This window comes from Archocentrus centrarchus, chromosome 24 (assembly GCF_007364275.1).
Source record: "Archocentrus centrarchus isolate MPI-CPG fArcCen1 chromosome 24, fArcCen1, whole genome shotgun sequence".
In the NCBI taxonomy this organism is placed as follows: domain Eukaryota; kingdom Metazoa; phylum Chordata; class Actinopteri; order Cichliformes; family Cichlidae; genus Archocentrus; species Archocentrus centrarchus.
In genome coordinates this window covers 6547167-6563438 of record NC_044369.1, presented here as the reverse complement: position 1 = coordinate 6563438, position 16272 = coordinate 6547167, and the positions used below count along the sequence as shown (strand labels likewise).

Sequence of the window (16272 nt, the reverse complement as noted above, 5' to 3'; positions counted from 1 at the left end):
CTTTGCAAAGTTTGCAGTTTAAAAGTTTAACAGATATATTTTGGGGGGAAACTAAAACCAATGTTGGTGTGATATTAACCTGCTGTTTTAAAACACATCACATATGTAATGTTTCAGTAGCAGAACGATCAGTTTCCACTGTATTCTCAACAATACAGCTGTCAGTCACTGTTGCTAAAGAAGCATATATTTTAAGATTATACTTTCTACTCTTCCAACAGCCAGTTTCGATAGCCGGGGATCGGTCCGCCAGGGCCTCCGCCCTCGGCCACCGCCCTACACACATTGCACCCGACCCCTACATCACCTCCTGCGGGTGGTGGGCCTGCAGGAGGGCGGGCCCATGTAACCTCTTCGGGCTGCGCCCGGCCAAGCACCACGGGCTAATGCCTGGCCACCAGACGCTCTCCCTCGAGCTCCCTCCCCAGGCCTGGCTCCAGGGTGGGGCCCCGGTAACCCTATCCCGGGCAGGGTAAACTGTTCCCTTGTTTTTTCACTCATAAGGGTCTTCTGAACCGCTCTTTGTCTGGACCCTCACCCAGGACCAGTTTGCCATGGGAGACCCTGCCAGGGGGACAAGCCCTCAGACAACATAGCTCCTGGGATCACTGGGACACACAAACCCCTCCACCACGATAAGGTGGCGATTCACGCAGGACACCCTAAGTCGCAGGTCGATGATCGATTTTGTAATCGTATCATCAGATCTGCGGCCGTATGTTCTGGACACTCGGGTGAAGAGAGGAGCTGAGCTGTCAACTGATCACCACCTGGTGGTGAGTTGGATCAGGTGGCGGGGGAAGATGCTGGACAGACCTGGCACACCTAAACGTATTGTGAGGGTGCGCTGGGAACGCCTGGCAGAAGCCCCAGTCCGGGAGATCTTCAACTCCCACCTCCGGCAGAACTTCGACAGCATTCCGAGGGAGGCTGAGGACATTGAGTCCGAATGGACCATGTTCCGCACCTCCATTGTTGAGGCTGCTGCTCAGAGCTGTGGCTGCAAGGTGGTTGGTGCCTGTCGTGGTGGTAACCCCCGAACCAGATGGTGGTCACCGGAGGTGAAGGGAGCCATCAAGCTGAAGAAAGAGTCCTATCGGGCTTGGTTAGCCTGTGGGACTCCGGAGGCAGCTGACAGGTATCGACAGGCCAAGCGGAATGCAGCTCGGGTAGTGGCCAAAGCAAAAACTCGGGTGTGGGAGGAGTTCGGTGAGGCTATGGAAAAAGACTTTCGGACGGCATCGAAGCGATTCTGGCAAACCGTCAGGCGACTCAGGAGGGGAAAGCAGTGCTTCACTCACACTGTTTATAGTGCGGGGGGGGTGCTGCTGACTTCAACTGAGGCTATAGTCGGACGGTGGAAGGAATACTTCGAGGACCTTCTGAATCCCACTGACACGCCTTCTGTAGTGGAAGCAGAGTCTGGGGATGAGGGGGATGACTTGACCATCACTGGGGGTGAGGTCACTGAGGTAGTTAAACAACTCCTTGGTGGCAGAGCCCCTGGGGTGGACGAGATTCGCCCTGAGTTCCTGAAGGCTCTGGATGTTGTAGGGCTGTCTTGGTTGACACGCCTCTGCAACATCGCGTGGAGATCTGGGGCAGTGCCATTGGATTGGCAGACCGGGGTGGTGGTCCCCATCTTTAAGAAGGGAGACCGGAGGGTGTGCTCCAACTTTCGGGGGATCACACTCCTCAGCCTCCCCGGTAAGGTCTATGCCAGGGTGCTGGAAAGGAGGGGGCGTCCGTTAGTCGAACCTCGGATTCAGGAGGAACAATGCGGTTTTCGTCCTGGTCGTGGAACGCTGGACCAGCTCTTTATCCTCTCAAGGATATTCGAGTGTGCGTGGGAGTTTGCCCAACCAGTCTACATGTGCTTTGTGGACTTGGAGAAGGCATTCGACCGTGTTCCTCGGGGTGTTCTTTGGGAGGTTCTGCGGGAGTATGGGGTGTCTGGCCCATTGTTGCGGGCCATTCAGTCCTTGTACAACCACAGTGAGAGCTTGGTCCGTATAGCCGGTAATAAGTCGGATTTGTTTCCTGTGGGTGTTGGACTCCGTCAGGGCTGCCCTTTGTCACCGATTCTGTTCATAATTTTTATGGACAGAATTTCTAGGCGTAGCCAGGTGGCGGAAGGCTTCTTCCTTGGTGGCCTCAGAGTCTCATCTCTGCTTTTTGCAGATGATGCGGTTCTGTTGGCTTCATCAGGGGGGGGCCTCCAGCTCGCAGTGGAACGGTTCGCAGCCGAGTGTGAAGCGGCTGGCATGAGAATCAGCACCTCTAAGTCTGAGGCCATGGTCCTCAGCCGGAAAAGGGTGGAGTGCCATCTCCGGCTCAGGAACGAGTTCTTGCCTCAAGTGGAGGAGTTTAAGTATCTCGGGGTCTTGTTCACGAGTGATGGGCGAAGGGAGCGGGAGATCGACAGGCGGATCGGGGCTGCTTCTGCAGTGATGTGGACGCTGCACCGGTCCGTCGTGGTGAAGAGGGAGCTTAGCGTAAAAGCGAGGCTCTCGATTTACCGGTCGATCTACGTTCCTACCCTCACCTATGGTCACGAGCTTTGGGTAGTGACCGAAAGAATAAGATCGCGAATACAAGCGGCAGAAATGAGTTTCCTTCGAAGGGTGGCTGGCCTCTCCCTTAGAGATAAGGTGAGGAGTGCGGCCATCCGGGAGGGGCTCAGAGTAGAGCCGCTGCTCCTCCACATCGAAAGGAGCCAGTTGAGGTGGCTCGGGCATCTGATTAGGATGCCTCCTGGCCGCCTCCTGGGTGAGGTGTTCCGGGCATGTCCCACCGGGAAGAGGCCCCGTGGTAGACCCAGGACACGCTGGAGAGATTATGTATCTCGGCTGGCCTGGGAACGCCTTGGGGTCCCTCCGGATGAGCTGGAGGAGGTGGCTGGGGAGAGGGAAGCTTGGGCTTCTCTGCTTAGGCTTCTGCCCCCGCGACCCGGCCCCGGATAAGCGGAAGAAAATGGATGGATGGACTTTCTACTCTTTCACTGCTATATTATGGATAAATGTTAAAGATTAAAAAGTATTCACTGTAAAAAGAAAATCTTGCACACTCTCACTCTGACGTGCTCTCACTGTATTAACAATATTATGTATTCTTATTAGACCTGAGTTCTAAAACATTTGAATGTACTGTGGTAGTAGGCTGTTTACACATAACATGTCTAGCATTGCAAAGCCAGTTCATGTAGTTGTTGAAGAATTGTGTTCACCTCTGTTAGCTTTTATTCTGGCCCCGAACAGCTTTTTAACTATATTAGTTTTTACAGTCTGAGCCAGAGTTGCATCAGCTTGTGCAAGCAATCCTGTAGGGCAGCAAGAGAAGAAAAAATATATCTACCTTTTACATCAGTGATGATATCAAATACACACTGACAATTGTTAAGGTCATACAAACCCAACAAAAACAAGTCCATTGTAGATTTCTGTAATTTCAGGCATAACATTCAAGCAGGAAAATGGAGAAGCTTTGCTTAAAAACGGTGCTATTAACACAGAACCAATGACGTGAACACAGACTCACATCATCAGGAGTCACAGAAAGTTAAAGTCAGACTAATGAACTCTGTGAAGATAATATTTACTGGCTGCAGTCTTTTAGTTTTCAAGTAATGAATACTTTGGTATCTTGGAGTAACAACTTAAGTTTTCTAGGATCAATAAAGGATGATTGTGAATACAAATGGAGTGAATAAAAGGAGCTAAATTTGGAATAGAAATGTTCCATTTAAACTACACTGCAACAGTACTTTGGCCAAGACGGACAACAATCTGTTAAGTTTTTGACATTGCTATGTATATATTTAATAAATCATGTCCCAAAACCTTCCATAGCCACACTTGTCACCCTGCAAATAGCCTCCCTTTTCATTCAGCTTTGACTTCAGTTGAATTTAAAATACCATAATACAGCTTTGACATTGAAACCTCTTCCTTTTTTATTTTTTAAATACCAGAGCAGGTGAAAAGTTAGATCTGTTCTCCTCTCTGCTTCTCTCTCTCTCACACAAACAATGAGGCACAAAAAAGGTTTTTCACCTTGAACACTCTCATGTTTGATCTCGTCTTCTGCGTGTCTCCGGTTGACAGTGAAGGCTCACACAATGTACGGCAGCAGGGGTGCTTATAAGACTCTGCGCATTTGCATCAAAGATCTGAACTTGCCGTCTCCGGGGTGGAGTAATGTGTTAGCATTCAGTTCATCTCCTTTTTGTTCAAGGCGCTAATGGGCACCTGTTCTTCAATGAAAAATGGAAAAATCTATTTCAAAGTTTGAGCTTTGAAAGCCTGACAAAGCAGCAGTGGTAAATGAAACATTAAGAACCTTTGACTTTCATACAGTAAAGGCTGTGTTCAAATGTCTGTGCGTGAGTGTGGACACAGAACTTATTCAACATCCATCTGCAGAAGGTTTCAACATTTGAAACACAAGTGTTTGTGACAGGAATCATGAAACAAAGCATTATACGTGTCTTATTAAAAAAAATAAGTTTCTTCAGAGGTCATTCTGCCCTAAAGAGTGTGAAAATCATCTGACTTATGCTTGTAGTGACAAACCTACAGAGAATCATCACATGAATCTGAAGCTTTCAGCTTTATAAATAGGGGCAGAAAATGGGCATAGTTAGCCTTGCTGGTGTGCAAATATCTCCTCTGGAGTTGGTGGAGATCCAAAATGGAGCTAAAAGAGGGACTATTGCCCTGGCATTTACCAGGTAGACAGAAACATGACCCGAAATACTTAACAATGTTGCCCCATAATGGCTAGATGTTAAAGAAAACTAATTAAAAGCCAAAACACTTTTTAGGTCTCTAGGAGAAAAAAGAAGCTATAAACACAACATTGTCATAAACTGGTCCAACCGGTTGCAGCAGATGACTGCCCCTCCCTGACCCTGGCTCTGCTGGAGGTTTCTTCCTGTTAAAAAGGGAGGTTTTCCTTCCCACTGTCGCCAAATGCTTGCTCATAGGGGGTCGTTTTGACTGTTGGGTTTTCTTTGTAATTACTGTAGGGTTTTTACCTTACAATATAAATTGCCTGCTTGTTGTGATTGAATTGAATTGAATAAAGTTGTTAGATGAATCTAGGAGACACAGAGCAACATTGTTCATTTAGGGTCACATTTCTGTTTCCCTCATGAATGTGAAGGCAACAATTGTTCTCATTTTAGCTCTGTTGTTAGTATCTACCAGTTTGTGAGGCAAGCACAATATTGATCTGCAACTCTAAATGCTTCACTGGGGATTTTCATTTAAAAACACCTGCCTACTTGTCCTGGAAACAAAGATTATGTTTTTATGTTATTTCTCATTGCAATAATAAATTCAATGATTCACAAAAGTGATTCACAAAAGTTACAGGCCATCAAACCAACAGTGAGCTGAAAGACAGGAAAAAAAAAATGTAACATTGACCAAGGTCTTTTGTGCATCCCTGGATGAAGATTCCAGTTTATTATTTACATATTTACCATGCTTACTTTTGGTTGGTTTAGAAATGATTTTAAAGTAACTTGTGTAAAAATCAAACTTTTCTGAAAACTTGGGGCATAAAGCTCAGGTTCCCTGCAGCATTAAATATATTGGACGCTGCACTTGTCCTGCCATGGCCTGACCTGTTCAAATTAATAATAGTTGTCAGAGCCGATACTTGGGAGGAAAAAAGTTAAGTAAAAAAATACTGTGAGAATACAGTCACACTCACCTTATCTTTGTGTACAGCTACTTTCAGTACTGCTGATATTTATTTAGACTCTCTCTCTCCGACTGATCTTTCTTAGATAACTTCAGTAGTTACATCCTCCAAACCATCAGTGTTTCTGTTGGACCCCATTTCTGCATGACTGCTCAAAGAAGTCCTACCAATCTTTAATATGATCAATCTGTTTTTATTAATTGGCTACATACCACAGGCTTTTAAGGTGGCAGTAATTAAACTGTTACTTAAAAAGTCGTCACTTTTGTCTTAGCTAATTATAGGCCAATCTCCAACCTTCCTTTTCTCTCAGATTCTTTAAAGAGTAGTTGTAAAACAGCTAACTGATCATCTGCAGAGGAATGGTTTATTTGAAGAGTTTCAGTCAGGATTCTGAATTCGTCACAGTACAGAAACAGCATTAGTGAAGGTTAGAAGTGGTTAGAAGAAGAAGTGATCCTCTTATGGCATTTGACAGTGGACCCATCTCTGTGCTTGTCCTGCTGGACCTCAGTGCAGTATTTGATCGTGCTGACCATAATATTTTATTACAGAGATTAGAGCATGCCATAGGTATTAAAGGTACTGCACTGGTTTGAAATCTATCTATCTATCTATCTATCTATCTATCTATCTATCTATCTGTCTGTCTGTCTGTCTCTCTCTCTCTCTCTCTCTCTCTCTCTCTCTCTCTCTCTCTCTCTCTCTCTCTCTCTCTCTCTCTCTCTCCAATTTGTTCATGTAAATGGGGAGTCTTCTTCACACATGGTTAATTCACAGGGTTCTGTGCTAGAACCAATTCTATTTACACTATACATGCTTCCCTTAAGCAGTATTACTAGAAAGCATTGCATACATTTTCATTGTTATGCAGATGATACCCAGCTTTATCTATCCATGAAGCCAGGTGACACTCATCAATTAGTTAAATTGCAGGAATGTCTTAAAGACATAAAGGCCTGGATGACCTCTAATTTCCTGCTTCTAAATTCAGATAAAACTGAAGTTATTGTACTCTTACTTAGACTTAGATTTAGGTCCTCCTGCACCGTTCGGCACATTGGGCGGCAAGTTGTCTCCATCGGGATCAATTGCTGGCCGCAGCTTCCGCCCCATCCCAGCTGATGTCCAGGGCCCGTAGATCTTGAAGGAAGGTGCGGCGCCACGTGATTCGGGGTCGGCCCTGCTTCCTCTTGCCCTGCTCAGGCGTCCATGTGATGGCGATCTTAGGGAGGCGTGGATGCTGTTGCCTCAGGACGTGTCCAGCAAATCTGAGGCGGTGCTGGGTCACGACATCGTTGAGGGGGTGAGTGGCTGCACCGCCATGAATTTCTTCATTGGTGACGCGGTCCCGGTATGATACTCGCAGGATTCGTCGCAGCCACCGCTGCTGCGCCACGTTTATACGTCTCTCAATCTTGGCGTTCGTCTTCCACGTTTCACATGTGTATATGGCCGTCGGGACGACGATGGTGTTCAGGAGGCGGATCTTAATCATGGTGGAGATGGTCTGGGTTGTCCAGATCGGCCTCAGTAGCCGAAATACGGCCCCTGCTTTCCCAATTCGGCACGCAACGTCGTGGTCCGCGTCGCCGTCGCTGGTGATGGTGATGGTGCTGCCAATATAGGTGAACTTTTGCACCTCCTCGATTTGTGACTGCCCGATGGTGATGGGAGGGCCCACTGCTGCATATCCGACCCGCATGACCTTGGTCTTGTCAGTGCTGATCCGAAGGCCGACCTTAGAAGCTCCTCCATTGAGACTTGTTGTCATCTCTTGTATGCTCTTGGTACTAGCCCCAAGGACAGCGATGTCGTCAGCAAAGTCCAAATTGGCTCGTGCCATGGGATCCCAAATCCGACACCGCCCATTGTCTTCCGAAGTACGAAGTCGATCGTTAAGAGGAACAGGAAGGGGGAAAGGATGCACCCCTGTCGCACACCGGTCTCGATGGCGAAAAATTCAGTTGTTCCTTGTTCTGTTCGGACGCAGCAGCTGAAGTTGCTGTAGAGGCTTCGGAATAGTTTGACTAATTGGTCGGGGATGCCGTACGACCTTGCGATCTTCCAGAGAGAATCCCGATGAACGCTGTCAAACGCCTTTTTGAAATCCACGAAATTGATCATCAGCTGCTGTTGGTACTCCAGTCTTTGCTCGATGATGGTTCACAGTACGAAGATCTGCTCCGCACATGATCTGCCATGTCGGAAGCCTGCCTGCTCCTCTCTGAGCATTTCGTCCACTGCGCCCTGGAGCCGTTGTAGAAGGACGATGCTGAACACCTTGCCTGGGACTGAGAGGAGGGTAATTCCTCTCCGCTGTTGTGATTGCATCGGTCCTGACCGCAATGTCATTCTCTGGGGGCGGGTCCTCGAACGTGATGGTCGACTCGGGGGCAGCTGGTTGAGGGTCTCCTGGAAGTGTTCGACCCATCTTGCATCTTGCTCTTCTTTGGTCAGCAGTTATTGTACTCAGCCCTACAAATTTTAGAAATGTGGTGTCTAATCAGATATTTACTCTGCATGGCATTATTTTGGCCTCCAGTAACACTGTAGTAAATCTTGGAGTCATTTTTGACCAGATATGTCCTTCAATGCATATATTAAGCAAATATTTAGCACTGCTTTTTTTGCAGTTGCGTAATATCTCTAAAATTAAAAACATTCTGTCTCCAAAAAGCTAATTCATGCATTTATTACTTCTAGGCTGGACTATTGTAATTCATTACTATCAGGCTGTCCTAAAAGCTTCCTGAAAAGCCTTCAACTTATCCAAAATGCTGTAGCAAGAGTACTGACACGGACTAGAAAAGAGAGAACAGATTTCTCCATTTCTCTCTCTCTGATTGTGAACATGGTATAACTTTATCTGTTTGACATTGGCATGTTAGAATTGACATTGTGAGTTTGTTAGTTTAGTTCCTCCCCATTTTTACATACCACATTTTAAAACTGATATACATTTGGTTTCTAGCTCTCCATAATAGCCCTACCCTACCCTCCCTTTCCTTTTTTTTTTTTTTTCTTTTTTTTTAATAAAGTTGTGTTGTAACTTAGTCAGAAAGATTTGTTCAAATGGCCCAGTTTTAACACGGGCCATTTAAACAAAAGTTAAAAAAAGATCTGTACAAGTTAGCAAAAATTTCCAGATAGGGCTGGGGATTCATTGAATTTTATTTTCAGCTATAGCTATTGTGATTAGTTAGTAATGAAAATGATTATTGTTCTGTGCTTATTTTCCAAATGGTTCTGCAATTTGATTTGTAGTGTAAATCTAGTACACCTCTTTCTCACACTTTATTGCAGTATGTCTTTGCCCTATCCTCAAAGCTCAAACTTTCTCCAAGTTTAGTTAAGTTAAGCCCAGATGACAGAAAGTGAATCTTTGGTGAACAGGATCCATCCATAAGGTTTCCATATGTGAACCTGCGAAAGGATCCTTGTTTGTGTCTGGATTGCTGAGCGGTGAATGGAACAGAGGTGTAATTTGGTTCATTTCTTACCCCCTATCCTCAGTGTCTGGGGGTTTATCTCTATGTCAGTATGCCTGTGGCTACTATCCAAGTCCTCCCATGGTGGAGGATGCAGGTAGTGGAAGCAGTGGTTGCCCTTGCAAGATAGGCTTCACTGCCAAAATCATCCCCTAGTGTTGGACAATCCTTATGTACCCCACCATCTCCACTCTTTTTCCTTTAGTTTTCAGTTGTATTATACTCAAATTTCCCAATGCCCCCCCCTCCAAAAAGCCATTTTAAAAAATGCATGACATCAAAACTGACCAAAATAATGGTTAACATAATTCTGTACAATGTGTTCAATGATAAAACAGATTATTGTTCAGTATCTATTCACTAAATTTTAGATGTCTGTTAAGAATTGGAGAGTATAAACTGCTCTAAATATATGTAGCCTTTTTTAAATTAACATTCATCCAATGTCCTCAGTTGGTAAACAGACTTTTTTTTTTTTTAAGAGATACTGTAGGACTGGGTGTACTTTTCACTGAGATCAGGTGGGAATCCCTTCATGAACCACTGCATTAAGGTCACTGATTTAAACTCAGACATCAACTAGGCGACTGGAGAAATAAACATTATCATGCACCTCCATGCCTGTTTGTCCCATAATGCAATCTCAATATTCAAGCCTGCTGAGAACTACTGAATGTTTTTTCACTCCCAATGTAAACATGTTAACAGGAAGACTCATAAAGCTGATACAGCAGAGTAAGTGAAATACATTTAGACACTTGCCCAAGAAAAGTAAACTCCTTGTCCATAATCTAATCATGCAAATTTGTATCTTAAAGAGATTTTTTTTTCTCTTTCACTTTGTGTCACATTTATGGAACCCACAATTTTTTATAGTGATAGGCAGGTAATAAAATGAAAATGTAAGTGAGCTTTCTGCTTTATAGCAAAAGTAGTAGAAGCAATTGTTTATTAGGCATGGACACAATGAATTGGCTAGCATATCTGGCTTTTTTGTGCTAGTTAATGTAGAGAAAGTTCTAAAAGTAGCCCCTGATCTACATGTTAAGTCCATATATTTACAACATGGCTCTGATTGATTTTCCATCTTCTCTCAGCTTCGTAATTGCTTGTTTTTCACCCATAGGCAGCTCTCTGGTAACTGTAAATGCACAATCTGCACAAACAAAACCTAAATCTGAAACTGAGTGTAGACATTCAGCACTATTTATTGTTTGAGTAATCAATATAACAAAAAAAATTTTGGTGGCTTCAGACAAAAGGTGCTATGAACAGTGTATAAAATCCAGCTGTAAATACCTGGAAATAAAAACTGAAATGTTGATATTTTGACTGATATTTGCCTTTTATTGTCAAACGTAAATGTTTTCAGTCTACAGCAGAAATAAAGGTATTGTCCTCATTGTTCCAATACTTTTAACTGTATATACTATTAGCATTCTATCTTCCCAACAAACCTCTTAGTTCACATGACCAGTGACCTTTTTCTTTTATTAATGATCAGAATTTAAAAGCTAGTACATGTATTTTAAATGAGGTTTGTAATTAAAAGATACTGAAATATTTTGTCACTAGAAAAGTGCCTTTCAAATAAACATAACCTAATGTTTCTCATTTGGGCTTCCATGGTTTTGTAACTCCGTGTAAATATTTTTCTGTGTTTGCTTATCATTTATGTTCTCCTTATTTACATTTAATTATTTGGTGGCTTTATATCAATTTAATTAAATGCTTGAACAACCTCAGTTCAGAAATGAGATACTGTGCAAGATGTAAACACATAAAGTTATGTATTAAGTTTCTTTTTTTAATTTGGTTTTTATATTTGATACACAAAACTAAAGAAAGGCTGGAAAGATATTAAGGATAGGGAGTTAGAATGACATTTAATTTTTCAAAAGGGTTACAATAGTGGCCTAAAACATTGTTTTTCTGTTGTTGTAGAGTAGATCGAGTTGGGTCACATTCATCTCCTTAAAACCACAACATTTGGTTTTTGTCTTTTTTTTTTTGTTTTTTTTTAAATTCACAGATGTGCCTCCATTGGCTGACTCAGTGTTTCTGGAATTACCTGGACTGGACCGAGATCTGCCACTATATTTGCACCTGTGTGGTGATGGGTCCCGACTACCAAGTTTACATGTGTGTGGCCATATTTAAACACCTGCAGCCAGACATCCTGCAGCACACACAGTCCCAGGAGCTACAGGTCTTCCTCAAGGTCAGATGGAGTCAGTACTAGAGTATACATGCAATATTTTATTAACAGAATATGCTAAAATTTGTTTTAAAACTTTAAGTTGGCCTTGTGTATTAGTAATTCTTTATTATGTATTTATGTATGTGAGAGATAAACAAGTTTATGCCAGTTCTAGTTTTCTGTTGAGAATTCCCTCAAAAACCCTGTGTGCTGTAAATTCTAACATATTTCTTCAGGTAACTACACTACCTAGCCACTTAGTGGTTAGATACACGTGTTCAGCTGCTTGTTAACACAAACATCTTATCAGCCAATCACATGGCAGCAACTCTATGCAGCAGGGACGTAGACATGGTCAAAATGACCTCCTGAAGTTCAAACTGAGCGTCAGAATGGGGAAGAAAGGTGATTTAAGTGACTTCAAATGTGACGTGGTTGTTGGTGAGTATTTCAAACTGCTCGTGTATTGGGCTTTTCCCACATAACCATCTCCAGGGTTTGCAGAGAATGGTCCGAGAAAGTATGGGTAAAAATGCCTTGTTGATGTCAGAGGTCAGAGGAGAATGGACAGACTGCTTAGAGCTGACAGGAAGGCAACAGTAACTCAATCACTCTTTACAGAACATGCAGAACAGCATCTGAATATACACCATGTTAGACCTTGAAGCATATGGGTTACAGCAGCAGAATACCACACTGGGTGCCACTCCTGTCAGCTAAGAACAGGAAACTAAGTCTACAGTTAACACAGGCTCACCAAAATTGCCTGGTCTGCTGAGTCTTGGTTTTTGCTGTGACATTAAGATGGTAAGATAAGAATTTGGTATAAACAAAATGAAAGCATTAATCAATCCTGCCCTATATCAGTGGTTAAGGCTGGCCTTGTAATGGTGTGGGGAATATTTTCTTGGCACACCTTGGGCCCCTTAATACCAACTTGGCATGGTTTAAACATCACAGCCTATGCGAATATTGTTGATGACCATGTCCATCCCTGTATGGCCACAGTGTACCCATCTCCTGTTGGCTGCTTCCAGGAGAATAACATGCAGTGTCACAAAACTCAGATCATCTCACACTGATTTCTTGAGCATGACACTGAGCTCAGTGTACTCAAATGGTCTCCACAGTCAGCTGCCAAAGTAAAATAATAATAATAATTTCCCAGGCAATCAAGACTAGTTGGACTCACACAGTACCCTTAAATTCTTATTCACTGTGTTTTTTAAACTATTTTCTACATTATACAATAATCCAGACATCAAAACTATGTAATAACGCATTTGAATTTATCTAGTAAGCTCCTTTTGCTATTGATAACAGCATTTCCCACTTTTGGGATTCTCTCATCTTATCCCTTCATGTGTATATTATTAATATTTATAGCAATTATTTTTTTCTTTTTTCTTTGGTCTGATCTTCCTCGATCTGTTTCTTGATTTAAATACTTTTATTTTTATTGGCCTCCTTCGCTGGGATTGGTTTATTTGTAGCAATTTGAGGGCCGAATTCTTCTTCCAAAATTTAATGATGAGGTGTGTTTGCTCTTTGAACTCTGTGAAGCGTTGATGTGGGCTCTAATTTGATGTGCTGTTAATTGGTGATTTCTGAGGCTGGTAACTCTAATAAACTGATGCTCTGCAGTAGAGTGAACTTTTGACCTTCCTTTCCAGGGACGCTCTTCATGAGAGCCAGATTCATCAGTGTTTGATGGTTTTTGAGACTTCTTGACATTTTCCAGACTATACTAATGCACAGTTGCTTCTCTTAAAACAGCAGTACTTGAGCAGTACTTTTTACAAACCTGTAATAATAATCATTACTATGGTAGCTCAAAAGTGCTAAGTTTACCTTAGCACAAAACAGCCAGTGGGTGAAGAGAAGAGCAGAGCTGTTATGTGATCGCTACCTGGTGGTGGGTTGGATCAGGTGGCAGTGGAGGTTGCTGGACAGGCCTGGTGTACCCAAATGTAAGGACTCATGAGGTTGCACTGAGAATGCCCTCCAGAGGCCCTGGTCTGCAAGATCTTCAATTTCCACCTTCAGTAGAGCTTCAACAGCATTCTGAGGGAAGCTGGGGACATTGAGTCCTAGTGGACTCACCTCAGATTGGCAAGATCATGCTGAGGCATCTTTATGGAATAGCGGCCATAAGGTAGTTGACTCCTGTCGTGTCAAACCAGATGGTGAATGCTGGAGGTGAAGGGAGATGTCAAGCTGAAGAAGTACTTCTATCAGACTTGATTAGCTTGTGGCATATCTGACATGCCAAGAGGAGTGTGGCACTGGCAGTAGCTTAAGCAAAAAGTTGGATGCCAGTTAGGAGATTTGCATGATCATGGAGTGTGGACTTCTGGTTGGCTCCAAGTCAATTCTGACAAACCATCAGGTGACTCAGGAGGGGGAAGTGGTTTCTTACTCACACTTATACTGTGAGGATGGAGTGCTGTTGACTTCAATTGCCCCTGCAATTCGGACTTGCAACCTGAATAAGCAGCAGATAATGGATGGATGGATGGATGAATATATTACTGAACTGAATCCAATCCAATCCAGTCCAATCTGTCACAGCTATGCTATAGCCTGATGTGCACTTTGCCACAAATCTAACTATACATCACAGCAACCCCCAGCTGTGACTGGTCCATATTGAGTTTTCCAAAGATAATGCTTCTTTGGAAGAAAACATAATATTTAAAGGGGTGCAAATGTATCACGCTTGCTCTTAATTCAAACCCAATAGGCAGTACCGCCAGTGTAGCCACATGCTGTTTTCTCATTTTCGTAACTCTGCCAATCCGTGTGTAGACTCGATTGGTTCTGACATCTGCAACAATTTCAGTAAAAGTAACTGTTGTTAAACATTTTTAAGTTCAAACTCCAATATGGTCAGCTCAGTTTCATTCTCTGTTGTTTGAAGTACTCAACATAACGGCATAGAAGCCCCACTGCCAGCTATTACAGACAAACAAATCAACTATAAATGCTCATAATGACTCATCCACTTGCGTAGACTACAGCATATATTTCAACACAGGAATATAGATCAAAAATTTATAGATTTGCTGTTGTAAATTTGGTACAACATTATACAGGTCAGCCTTTAAATTCATTCATTCCTGATTCACTTCTATACCAAATAAAAAATAAAAGCCACAACTTTTAAAACATATTCACACATCCCCTGCTATGGTGTATTTTGCTGAAACAAAGTCTGTTCTGAGAGTTAACATTTCATTAAAATGCATTCTGCTTGGTGAATTGTATGAACATTGTAGAGATTTCACAAAAGGTCTAACATCATGGTTTCAGAGATATGGACTTCTAATATCCAAAGCAACACGGGCACTGACACGAAGCGCTCATCGTCATTACTCGTTAAGCATTTCGATCCATCTCGTCTTTGCCTTATAGCTCTGATGTTAATACCCGCATGAGCTGCCGCTGACAGTTTTTGTGAATAAAAGATCAGTTATGGAGGCTTTATCTGAGGAAGTTCCTCTAATGAGCTGTAGCATCAGATACTGTTGCAAGAGGCGAGCTTTGAGACAGTGTGTGTTTGTGTCTCTGCATGTTTGTGTGTGTGTGTGTGTGTATGTGTGTGTAAGAGAGAAATTTACAATTCCTGTCCTGAGCTTAAGTGTTAAAAGTTTTAGACATGCTGGTTTGCATCCAACAGCCTTATCTTTCCTCTTCTCCTCTGTCTCTCTCTGTGGGAACAATGTGATGGGAGTATTTTACCCAGACAGATGCGGTATTAAAGGATTTTTTAAAACATTCACACACACTTGCTCCCCTCTACACTCATCCTGTCTCACTAGGGGGTATATCTCTGTTTCATCTAAATTAAAATTTGAAGAGGCAAATGACTTGTTACAAACACTCTGAGTCTGGCTGGAGTTAAACTGCAGTGATGCTGAAGTGGTGAGTGGAAAAGCATACAGAAAAAGAAAGCGATTGCGTCTGCCACTGACGCGGAGACCACGTAAAACCACCCATTCCTCTTATGTGTGGTGATTTGGGAAAATATGTTACTGCGAGCTGACATCTTTTTGTGATATCAATCCTACTTTGGTGCAGACTACAGTAGTATATAAAGCAATAGTAGCATACTTTCTGGTTTTTCATATCACATATGAAACTGCCTGGACTACCATTTTCTCAGGTTTCTCCTACATTTTAGTGTGCCCTCCAGGGTCCTAGCCAGCAGTCGCCAGACAGATTGGAGCTGCATCTGCAGTGAAGCGAAGCTGTCGATTTACTGGTTGATCTACATCCTTACCCTCACCTGTGGTTAAGAGCTCTGGGTTGTGGCTGAAAGAATGAGATTGCAGTGGAAATGAGCTTTTTTTGAAGGCTTAGAGATAGGGTGAAGAATTTGGTCATTCATGAAGGGTCAGAGCTGCTACTACTCCGCATCAAAAGGAACCAGTTGAGGTGATTGGGGCATCTGACTGGGATGCCTCCTGGGTAAGGTGTTCTGAGCATGTCCTACTGGGAGGAGTCCAGTAGACCCAGAACACGCTGGAGAGATTGCTCTCGGCTCGCCTGGGAATCCCTCAATGTTCCCTCAGATGAGCTGGAGGAGGTAGCTGGGGAGGAGAAGATCTGGGCTTCTCTGCTTAGGCTGCTGCCCTGGCAACCCAGCCTCCACCCTCCACCTTCCAACCTAAGGAAATAAGGGAGGAAGGATGGATGGATGGATGGATGTGTGTATGTATGTATGTGCAACCTGGCAACCCACAGCCTGATTTTAGGGAGTGTGTGTGTGTGTGGGTGCAGCTGCTCACTGGAGAGGCAGGCTGTTCAGTGGAATGCTGAAAGAATTAGCTTAATAACTTAGCTGTTTTTGCTGCTTGCACCACTTAAACT

The 16272-nt window shown here is 43.3% G+C and overlaps 1 protein-coding gene across 3 annotated transcripts in view; it reads left to right on the top strand.

Moving 5' to 3' along the window:
- tbc1d32 (TBC1 domain family, member 32) overlaps positions 1-16272 on the top strand; it is a 120775-nt gene that overhangs the window by 95174 nt on the left and 9329 nt on the right. For all 3 annotated transcript variants that reach the window (XM_030722066.1, XM_030722067.1, XM_030722065.1), the window contains exon 33: positions 11233-11421. In XM_030722066.1, the coding sequence (XP_030577926.1) occupies positions 11233-11421 (189 nt within the window). The remainder of the gene's footprint in view (positions 1-11232; positions 11422-16272) is intronic.